We start from the raw sequence: 12,474 nt of genomic DNA, 5'->3' as shown, positions 1-12,474 counted from the left end.
GACGACAATTTTTACTTCTCCTTCCTTTTAGCGATCAAATTCTATTCGGTATAAGAACTATCCTATACCCAGAGCCGAGAACAAAGCGCTGATAATAAATCGCATTTTAATAAATATTCAAGCGGATTGGGTGATAAGATTTCATTTTCTTATCACGTACACAATTCTAACTCGTTAAAATTAACGTCAAAAGATAAGTACGCCACAAGGATTCCCTAGAACTTTGAGAAAAGTGAATTTTAAGTGCATAGTATCCTTCCTTGGAAAAGACACTTCAATGAATCGAAATGTGAAGCCTCTACCCGTTGCCGTCAATCGTTGCCATCGAGCACCTGATATATGTCTTAACTGAAGCGAGCTCACAACTCCAGCGTTTTTGCTCTTCTTTGATTTTTATTTGAATGAGCAATTTGAATGAAAAGTGATGGGCCGGATAAGTACTTTTAACATGTATTTAAACATAATTTGTACCGATCCAATCGACGTCAAATGTTGTGAATAATACCAGGGGGTCCTGAAAGTCAGAGAAGAATCGGTTTTCTTAGAAGTCTCTACTGCCAAAGAGTAATAAATATCTTTACCTTTGATGTGATTTTTTTGGATTTTACCAAAAAGTCATGGGCATGAAGGTTCCGGTTTCTTTATAAGTTTCTGCTGTCGAAAAGTAACTTCTAACTTCACCGTTGCTTGGGCTGGAAAAGTATTCTCAACTCACATTCAAACACAATTTCATAATGTTCTGATTTTTTATATGTTCTGATCATAAAAAAAGTGGGTTAGCATCGTTTTAATTGTTAGAAAGCAGGATTTTGAGATTTTTTATAGTTGCTCATTTTCTCCTCATTTCCATAAAACATCTTGAGCTGGACGAGTATTCTTATCACTTACAAAACACAATTAGAATATTAACTATAACGTTAAATTACGAATTACTAATGAAATACTTGTCCACTCATTGATATCATAAATTTTACAACTGTACATAACTTAGATCGTAAAGTTTTTTGCTCACGAAATTTTTCATACGTTCCTGATGTGTTCCGTAGGAATTAGTATTCTGAATTACCAATAAATACTTGGCCTCGAAATGATATAATGAATTTTAATGCTGCACGTAACTTAGATGGAGACCTATTCAATTCATTTAGTTGTTCCTTTTTTAGAATACGATGGGATTAATGTGAGATCAGTGTTTGAAATGTTTTCAAGAAAGAATTTTTTTTTTTAATTTATCACGTTTTTGAGTTGCGTATTTAAAACTTTCTCACGTTCCATTTGAATTTTTCTATATCTCAATTGTTGTGTGAGAAGTGTTTATATATTTTTTTTTATAGCATTATTTTTACCTTTTAATGATTAGATTTTTATCTAAATAAATAATAAATGTTTTTTCCTGATTTGTGGATTTTTTTCTCAATTGTTGTGTTGAAATAATTTTCCGGGAGGTTTATAATTTATTTTATGGATATTTTTATGATTTTTTAATAATTTTTTTTATGGGTAATTCATTTTGTGGAATAATTTTTTTATAATTTTTTGAATAGTTTTTTGTGAGATAATTTTTTTTATGGTGGTTAGATTTTTATCTAAATAAATAATAAATGTTTTTTCCTGATTTGTGAATTTTTTTCTCAATTGTTGTGTTGAAATAATTTTCCGGGAGGTTTTTAATTTGCTTTATGGATATTTTTATGATTTTTTAATAATATTTTTCATATTTTTTTTATGGGTAATTCGTTTTGTGGAATAATTTTTTTATAATTTTTTGAATAGTTTTTTCGTGGGATAATTTTTTTTATGGTGGATTTTCATGTTTATGAAAGATTGGAAACGTTCACCGATAAACGTCACATATCAACAATTTTACAGACATTTAGTATCGCAATCCGAAGGGCCATTTGAGATCTGAACTGACAATCGAGCGATGAAAACGTTTCCGAACGTTCATAAACATGAAGATTGTTGATCACCAATAAAATTTTTGTTCAATTCATGACAAATTAACAATATTCAATGACATTTCGATTCGAGATCATAAATTACAATCGATTGATGTCATTTCCGAACGTTCATAAACATGAACATTGGTGATCACCGATACACTTTTGTGTGAATCGATACAATTTAACAACATTCACTGACATTTCGAACAGAACAGCTTTCCGACGTGCGATTCGAGATCATACCTTACAATCGAGTGATGTCGTTTCCGAACGTTCATAAACGTGAAAATTGGTGATCACCGATAAACTTTTGTGTGGATCGACACAAATTAACCAGATTCACTGACATTTCGAACTGAACAGCTTTCCGACGTGCGATTCGAGATCATACACTACAATCGAGTGATGTCGTTTCCGAACCACCATAAACGTGAAAATTGGTGATCACCGATACACTTTTGTGTAAATCGATAAAAATTAACAAGATTCAGTGACATTTCGTTCTGAATCGCTTTCCGATGTGCGAATCGAGATCATACCTTACATCGAGTGATGTCATTTCCGAACGTTCATAAACGAGAAACTTGGTGCTCACCGATACACTTTTGTGAGAATCGCAACAAATCAAGAAGATTCACTGACATTTCGAACAGAACAGATTTCCGACGTGCGATCCGAGATCATAACTTACAATCGAGTGATGTCATTTCCGAACGTTCATAAACGTGAAAATTGGTGATCACCGATACACTTTTGTGTGAATCGATCAAGAGACTCGGCAGAGTCTCGGGACAAGTACATTGACAGCCCTGTCGTCTGCTGGCCCGAGGCTCTCGCTGAGACTATATTATCTCTGAATAAAACGATTCGCGGTGGTGGGGGTAAAATTGGCATGTGATTTTCTTTAATAGCGAAGCTCATGAGTTATGTACGGCTTTGAAAATTGAACTTTCAGCTAATTAAGAAATTCTCTTTCGATTGCGCCCAAAATCAGCATGATCGGTGGCATAATTGCTGAGAAAAAACTTTGCACGGGCTCAAGATTATGCAAAAAGTACCAATACATTTACGCAGCTGACGTATCCGTATATAGGTTCAGACCGATACATACAAGGGCTTCTTGATGCCCATCATAACCAATCACCGGTGAGAATCTATCCGTCTCGACCAATCGCCGATGAGAAAGTTTCTGATAGTCCTCAATGTTTTCTTGTATACCGTCTGTTATCGTCTGTTCTGTTATTATAAAGTGATTGCGATCGTAGCCCCGTGGATCAACGGTGCAAGATTTGCAAATTTCGTTTAAATAAATAAAACATTATTGGAAATAGCAGTGGATATAATCAATTTTATTTTTTTCATAAAAGAAGTTTCAATAAGTTTCGAGCCCAATTCACGACAATAATATCTATAATAAATAAAACCTCAAAAGTGGATTAATTGATCTCATACAGTGTACTGAGAGTGAGTAAAATATTGAGAAGTGAAAACGTGAATAATATGTGTTGTGAAAATTAAGAATTATCTGTTCTACTTCGATATCGTAATATATACATAGATAGCAAATTTGCGAGTTTTCGCGTCATGCTGACGTTTGGGGTTATGACCGCCGGAGTGTTGTTGCGTGCAGAGTGTAGAAAAATAAAAGTGGTTATTGAAAAGTGGAAGGAATCGATATTATTAATGACGTGACTAATTAGTGTTGAATAATAATAATAATAACAATGAGAAAAAAAACGTTCGTTCATTATAACCTCTAAAACGTTCTTTCCAAACAGAAATTCTATGTTGTGTAATTACATTAAAGAAAGAGGTGGATGGTTGTGTGTAAACGAATTCAAATAAATTTTAAAAAACTTTGGTCAAGTAATTCAATGTATTGTTGTCATAATTTCTTTCATTTAGTTTGGCTGTGTTCACCGGTCCCTTTTTTCCACCTCCTCGGCTTACAGTGTATTGTCATACCAATTTCTATTTGTTCTCCAGACAATACGAGAGATATTCATATTTCAATTTTCTTATATTAATTTCAACAAGATAATTTGAAATATTTATAACAAAGAGCCTTCATGATTGCTTGTTCATACACCCAAGTTTTGAAAAATCTTTGGGCCATGTAAATGCATAGATACATTCACTTGAGTTGTTACATGATAAATTTGGAAATTTATTTCAATAAGTCATTGGGTGCTTAATTTTCATGATATCAAAATTTGTATCTTCGAAATGCAATGAACACCTCTAAGGTTCGACAAAGTGATGACGTGACATGTATATTGAATATTTCCAAACCATGTTTACGATTGGCATTGTGGGTTGAAAAATTCATGTCTGTTAGTCTACACCTGATCATTTTTGAATGTGATCAAATATTTTGTCTGCGGATAACCACGGAGACATACAAAATTACAGCATTTTGCTTGCTTCAACATGCATCGTATCTGTCACTTTTTTTTTGAATGTGTCATAATAAGTTTCAAAAATGTGGTTCATGTAATTTTGAAGTGTTTTTCCCTATAGCACCAAAGTCTGTATAACTGGTACGTAGCAAGTACCTATGAACTTTGATATTTCTGTGAAATAGCAGGTATGCCAATCTTTTAGCTTTTTGGTTCCGACTGGAATATATTAACGAAGATATTCATTACTAAAGTCTTCACCTACTTATATCTGAATAGATCTGAAATTACTGTTTTCAGAAACTAATGCACAGATACATGAAACAATTTTGATTTCTGTTCTCTTTCAATTGCGCTGTCTTTTTTCTTTTCAACTATGGCTCTGCTCTTTCCGATCCTTGTTTTGACTCCATCGGTTTGCAGCGGATCGATGCATATTATTAATTGGTTGCCTAATATGTGTCCTATGATTTTCTACTATTTCTTCATGCTGATTGTGGTAACGTGATTCAAGAGGTTTCCAATTATGATCATCAATCGCACATTTTGTACAACAGATTCTCAAAACAGTTTCTGGTCTTGATATAAGTGTAGTTATTCTTTTTCCACCTGGTCTGTCGAGTAATAAATTTTGAAACTTGTTCCAAAAAGTCTTTGGATGCTTTTTTTGCTGATAATATGAAAAGTTGAATCTTCGGAATGCGGTAGGCAAACACAAATATTGACAACAATACTTATAGAATGACAGGTATGTTGAGTATTTCCACTTTGCAAACTGCAAATGTGGAATTATATTGGTGAAAACATTCATTACGATAAGTGTACAGTTGCTCAGTTTTCGATGCGATTAAGTATAATACCTGCCAACATCATGGAAACCTACAGAATTTCTGAATGTTATGTGCGCTATGTCATTTTAATGTAACATCACGACTTCTAACAACTTTCCACTCTAATGCTATAGATTTGGATCATTGAAATACAGCAAAAATCTGCAAACTATAAAATTTATGTACTGTGCCATTCATTTTATTTTTTGACTCGCACCGTAACATAAATATGAAGTGAAAAATTCATTACAAAAGTCTTCAGTTGCTCATTTATGGACGGATTTGAAATTGCTGTTTTCCAAACTCATTGCGCAGATACATTGAATTGCAGCAGATACCTGCGAACTTGGAAATTTCTGTGGATAAGTATATGTGCTAAGTATCACCCCCTATCTTTATGGTAATATGTAATGGAACTTTGTTCAGCAAGTTTTAAAGTATTTCTTTTCAAATAGTATTAAAGTTTGAATTACTGCGGTATGGAGCGAATACCTTCAAACTTTGATATTTTTGTGTCGCAGCATGTGTGCCAATTATTTAAATTTCTTACTCCAACCGTAACATGTAATTTCAAAAATTCATCACAAAAGTTTTCAGCTTTACTAATTATCTTAATTTTCCTTTTTCTAAATTCTATGCTAAATTTCCGAATTTCCTAATTTATTTCTAAATTATCCTGAAATGAAATTGTTTTCCTCCACAAGCAATGCAGGTACCTTAAACGTCTTTGAATTCCGTTGCTCTGTTGAATCAAGTACGCTCAGTTTTTTTTACTTCTTTGAATTCTGACATAATAAATGTTTCCGGGTGCCTTTTTTCTGCAACTATCAAACTGTAGATAATTGGATCTCCGCGGCCACTTGCAAACTTTGGAAATATATTTCATCGGGGGCATGTTTTGGATGACACGAAAATGTCTAGATTCAAAATGCAAAAGCAACATTTAAAAAGGGCCAATTCTGTTGGATTTGTTATGTCTTGAATTTGATCTATCTTTCCTCTTTTCCTTTTTTTTTCTAACGTTATCAGCCGAAAATCATATCTGGGCCCGCAACACGCATTGCTCCATGCTCTTGAGTTCCCAATGGACAAAACATATTAGAAGATAAGGAGAAAAATCACCAAAGTCCAAGAACAAACCTCTATCGAAATATTTCCAGTACAATTTTGACGAAATTTAGGTCTTTTTTCGTGGAAACCAACGTTATAAGCCGAAAATCATATCACGACCTACAACCTGCTTTTCACCGTGCTCTTTGGTTCCTAATTGACAAAACATGTTAGAGTACAAGGAAAAAAATCGCCAAAGTCCATGGAGAGACCTGTAACGAAATATTTTCAGTACAATTTGGATGAAAAATAGGTCTTTTTTCGTAGAAACCAACGTTATAAGCAGAAAATCATATCTCGGCCTCCAACCCGCTTTTCATCGTGCTCTTTGGTTCCTAATTGACAAAACATATTAAGGTACAAGGAAAAAAATCGCCAAAGTCCAAGAACAAACCTGTGACGAAATATTTCCAGTTCAATTTTTACGAAAAATAAGTCTTTTTTAGTGGAACCCAACGTTATAAGCCGAAAATCATATCCCGGCCTCCAACCCGCTTTCGGCCGTCCTCTTGTATTCCTGATTGACAAAATATATTAGAGTACAAGGAAAAAAATCGCCAAAGTCCAAGAACAGACCTGTGACGAAATATTTCCAGTTCAATTTTTACGAAAAATAGGTCTTTTTTCGTGGAAACCTACGTTATAAGCCGAAAATCATATCCCGGCCTCCAACCCGCTTGCGGCCGTGCTCTTGGGTTCCAAATTGACAAAGCATATTAGAGTACAAGGACAAAAATCGCCAAAGTCCAAGAACAGACCTGTGACGAAATATTTCCAGTTCAATTTTTACGAAAAATAGGTCTTTTTTCGTGGAAACCTACGCTATAAACCGAAATTCATATCCCGGCCTCCAACCCGCTTGCGGCCGTGCTCTTGGGTTCCAAATTGACAAAACATATTAGAGTACAAGGGAAAAAATCGCCGAAGTCCGAGGACAGACCTGTGACGAAATATGTCCAGTACAATTTTGACGAAAAATAGGTCTTTTTTCGTGAAAACCAACGTTATAAGACGAAAATCATAAATAATTCATAGAAATTTAAACTAAAATCCTATAGTCAACTGAACATAAATAAGGAACTTTTCAGAAAAAAGATGTGATATCAAACCATAAACTTCCTCTAGGAAAAAAAAGGTTGGGACAAGTACATTGATGGTCCCTCGTTTGCTGATAATTCCATCCATGAAAAAAACTTTGAAAATATTTTTTTTTTAAATTGTCAAAAAAATAATTTTATAAAAAAAAATACAGAACAATTCGAAACAATTTTCACAAATCTTGAAAAAACATTATCTGTAAAAAAAACTAATCTGTATCTATTTTTTAAAGTGTCAAAAGAATCAAATAACAAGTAAAAAATAAAAAACCGAAAAATCGGTCTTGAAATCATTTTGGAAACCGATGCCTCATTCTTCTTATTTGATTCGAACAGCTAAATCAATTGAAAAAAATTCCATCTAATTTACGTGCAGCATTAAAATTTATTATATCAATTCGAGGCCAAGTATTTTCTAATGAATTGAAAAAGTTACCAATTGAGTTACGTGCAGCACTAAAATTTATGATATCAATCGAAGGACAAGTAATTTATGAGTAACTCCAAATTTCAACATTATGGAATTGTTCTAAGAAGCTTTTAAATCCAAAAAAATCACATGCAAGCTAGTCATTTCTTACTTTATGGTGGCAAAGACTTATAAGAATATCGATTCTTTTCAGTCTTTCAGGAGCTTCTGAAATTATTCACAATATTCGACGTCGATTGGATCGATACAAATTATGTTTAAATATGAGTTAAAAGTACTTGTCCGGCTCATCACTTTCCATTAAAATTGTTAATTCAAATAAAAATCAGGGCTTCTCTAGAACTGATCGAGCACAAATATTCATGCAGAGCGTATTTAGAGAGTTATCTTCAAGTAATATTCCCTTAATTGCACTAATTGAATAGGAATGGAAACGAATTGTCCTGTACTATACAAGGGGTGTTATTGTGCATCGATAAATAAAAAACATTTTGCACATTAAATATGTTCAAGCTTCCAAAAATAACTCCCCAGTTGGTATTGGAATGACGGCAATTTTTACTTCTCACTTTTTCCAGCGAACGAATTTCATTCGGTATAACTAACCTATACTATTATTAAGAACATTAAACTAATAATAAATCGCATGTCAATAAATTTTTAACCGGATTCTGCCGTACAATTTCGTTTTTTTATGATTGATTTTTATTTGAATGAATAGTGATGGGCCGGACAAGTACTTTTAACTCATATTTAAACATAATTTGTATCGATCCAATCGACGTCGAATATTGTGAATAATTTCAGAAGCTCCTGAAAGACTGAAAAGAATCGATATTCTTATAAGTCTTTGCCACCATAAAGTAAGAAATGACTAGCTTGCATGTGATTTTTTTGGATTTAAAAGCTTCTTAGAACAATTCCATAATGTTGAAATTTGGAGTTACTCATAAATTACTTGTCCTTCGATTGATATCATAAATTTTAGTGCTGCACGTAACTCAATTGGTAACTTTTTCAATTCATTAGAAAATACTTGGCCTCGAATTGATATAATAAATTTTAATGCTGCACGTAAATTAGATGGAATTTTTTTCAATTGATTTAGCTGTTCGAATCAAATAAGAAGAATGAGGCATCGGTTTCCAAAATGATTTCAAGACCGATTTTTCGGTTTTTTATTTTTTACTTGTTATTTGATTCTTTTGACACTTTAAAAAATAGATACAGATTAGTTTTTTTTACAGATAATGTTTTTTCAAGATTTGTGAAAATTGTTTCGAATTGTTCTGTATTTTTTTTTATAAAATTATTTTTTTGACAATTTAAAAAAAAAATATTTTTAAAGTTTTTTTCATGGATGGAATTATCAGCAAACGAGGGACCATCAATGTACTTGTCCCAACCTTTTTTTTCCTAGGGTACAATTTATCAACATTCGCTGATATTTCGAACAGAACAGCTTTCCAACGTGCGATTCGAGATCATAAGTTACAATCGAGTGATGTCGTTTCCGAACGTTCATAAACGTGAAAATTCGTGATCACCGATACACTTTTGTGTGAATCGATACAATTTAACAACATTCACTGACATTTCGAACAGAACAGCTTTCCGACGTGCGATTCGAGATCATACCTTACAATCGAGTGATGTCGTTTCCGAACGTTCATAAACGTGAAAATTGGTGATCACCGATAAACTTTTGTGTGGATCGACACAAATTAACCAGTTTCACTGACATTTCGAACTGAACAGCTTTCCGACGTGCGATTCAAGATCATACCTTACAATCGAGTGATGTCATTTACGAACCATGATAAACGTAAAAATTGGTGATCACCGATAAACTTTTGTGTAAATCGATAAAAATTAACAAGATTTACTGACATTTCGAACTGAACAGCTTTCTGACGTGCGATTCGAGATCATACCTTACAATCGAGTGATGTCGTTTCCGAACGCGGGGCTTGCTAGTCTACAGACTAGCAAGCCCCGCGCGCAACTGACCTGCCTCACGGAGCCCGAGCGCCCGATGAGTCATCACTCAGCGCTCTCGAAATTCCAAATTTCATTTACTAACAATAATCGAGTTAGAGCATTTTTAACAATTGGAACGTGTTTCTTATGAAAAGAGCTTTATTTTGATACCTCACACGGGTACTTTTTAATCATTTTTACCAAATATTAAAAGTTAACAATTTCAAATTTCATTAACTAACAATTTTACAGTTATTTAAATTTTAACGCTACGAGCGTGTTCTGGATCAAAATCCCTTTCGAATGCATACTCGCACGACCATTTTGCAATAATTCTTCTGTGAGTTATCAATTCGCGGAAAAACCGCGAAAAACCGCGAATTACTGCAAATCGTCCAAAAACGTCGAAAATCAAGTTCCAAACTATCAGAATCAGTAGCAAAGACTATAACAAGTAACTTGAGTGGTTTTTACAACTTTTCCAAAACATAAAAATTTAACAATATTTAATTTCATTAATTAACACTTATGTGGATAAATTGTCTCTGTTACTCTCAAATGATAGGGAATTCAACGCCCTTCAAAATGATTACAAACTCGACCACTTTTCACAAATATTTCACTGATATATCAATTCGCGGGTTAACCGCGAAAAACAGCGGAAAACCGCGGATCACCCAAAATGCATCAAAAACTCAGAAAATCAATGGGATTTCATAGCAAAGCGACATAGGACACAGTTCGAAAGCGATTCACACATTTTTAAGCATATAAACAACAATTGTTAATAAATAAACAAATTTCGTTACAAATAAATTACCTTTATTTTCAATCAAGAAACACAAATATATGTGTATGGGGAACAGAAACGCTTATTTCGCTATTTCTATCGAGGTATATGAGTATATAAGCTTTATACATAAGTTAAAATATATGTAGATACGTAAGGATGTGTATGTACGTAGACTCGCTAAAACGCTCCTTATATAATGCTTAGGCTAACAAATAAATTCACATAGGCGAATCTCTGGAACACTTATTTACAAAGAAACTGCAAATGCATATCCGGTCTGAAAGTATATTTTTACACAAATAAAATAATAATAACTCACCCACTCGCAGAGGATAAATCTCGTATTGATTATTGTCATCAGAAAATCCGCGAGGTGAAACCCGATATCTTCATCCGGCGTAGCGCGACAGTACAGCCTACCAAAAGAATTAATTACGCGGATTCACGCACAAACAAAACTAAATAATTATTCTTTCCAAACTTACCAAAATTCATACGTCGACACTGGTCAGCCCTGACCCTTCACTCGAGTCCTTTTTTACGACCCTTTCTTTCCAATTTTTTCAAGGGTTTTTCCCAGCGAAAAGAAAGGACTGTAGAAAAAACTTCTCAAGAGTCTCTTAGGCGAAGTCACGCACGTGCCAGATGTGACAGTCCTCGTCGAAACGCTGTGCAAAACTTCCTGAAAAACGCACAGAAAAATTAATTGTTAAATGTTAAACAATAAAAGAAAGTATGTAGAAAACGTACACTTACCGATAAAACTTCGCTGCGCTTCGTCCAAATCATCGTAAACACCCGTAGAGATCCTGCGAGCAAAATAATATTTATAAAATAATAAAATAATTAATTAAATAAACAATAATTGTACTTACCAAACCCGAAATGTTATCACCGTCGAATCCAGAAAAACCTGAAAATGGAAAACGGAAATTAATTAATAAAATAAACGTCGATTCGTAATTAATTAATAAACGACTAATTAATTGTTATACAAGGATATTATACAAGGATAAATATACTTACCCATCCGTTGTGTCCAGAGAAAACCTAAAAAGAATAAGGAGATAACAATCTTACAATAAGTAGCAAATAATAATGTAAAATCAATAATTACTTAACCGAAGTTAATTAATTATTGATAAATAAAATATAATGAAAATGTACTCACCTTAAAATATAGCTGAAAATAAATGTAAAATTAATGATTAATTAAACTGGTTTTAAATAATCAATAATTACGAGTTAATCGAAATTGTAAAGTATATAAGAACGGTATATAAGAGTCACGGATACTCACTTTATTTGTGTGCGCCAACCAACACCAAGACGCCCGGCCTCACCGATACTTCAACGGGACGCTGCTATTTAAGAGCGCAGGCGCGCCGCACTCATCAGTTCTCGAATCTCTCCACAGTTAGCCAGTCGAACTCCGGCCGAGAGCGAGCACGGATACTCCCGCAGAGCAGCTGAAAATCGAAAAGTTTTAATAAGTTTTTAAAGTTCTTTTTCGTACAAGTTAATCGTACAAGTTTATCTTAATTATGTAACATCGCAACTTAAAAGTTTGTAACAATACATAAGTGTAAAAAGGGTGAAAAGTGTTTAAAATAATTATTTAACTCATCCTTAAAACCCTAGTTGAGTAATTTCCACCGAATCTCGCGATTAATTAACAATTTATTTCCGTTGAGTAATTTCCACCGAAACTCGCGATAATTCGAAATCATTTCTTTCGTTCGAGTATTTTTCACCGAAACTCGCGAATTATTATCATCAATTTTCTTCGAGTGATTTTTCCTCGAGAATTAATATTTCTTAATTCAATAAAATCGAGTCTAATTATTTTTCTCGAATTATAAATTTTTACGAGTTATTTTCATCAAGATTAT

The 12,474-nt window shown here is 33.4% G+C and overlaps 1 protein-coding gene across 1 annotated transcript in view; it reads right to left on the bottom strand.

The window, feature by feature from the left end:
- The window catches only part of LOC122414805 (probable cyclin-dependent serine/threonine-protein kinase DDB_G0292550), a 34,756-nt gene extending 23,144 nt beyond the window's left edge, over positions 1-11,612 (bottom strand). Inside the window, exons 1-2 of the mRNA XM_043426401.1 lie at positions 11,609-11,612; positions 11,458-11,495 (exon numbers count right to left, since the gene is read on the bottom strand). Of these exons, the coding sequence (XP_043282336.1) occupies positions 11,458-11,495; positions 11,609-11,612 (42 nt within the window). The remainder of the gene's footprint in view (positions 1-11,457; positions 11,496-11,608) is intronic.
- Between the last annotated feature and the right edge of the window lie 862 nt (positions 11,613-12,474).

Source organism: Venturia canescens, chromosome 8, assembly GCF_019457755.1.
Source record: "Venturia canescens isolate UGA chromosome 8, ASM1945775v1, whole genome shotgun sequence".
In the NCBI taxonomy this organism is placed as follows: domain Eukaryota; kingdom Metazoa; phylum Arthropoda; class Insecta; order Hymenoptera; family Ichneumonidae; genus Venturia; species Venturia canescens.
Note: the sequence above shows the minus strand (reverse complement) of the source record. Positions and strands in the feature narration are given on the sequence as shown.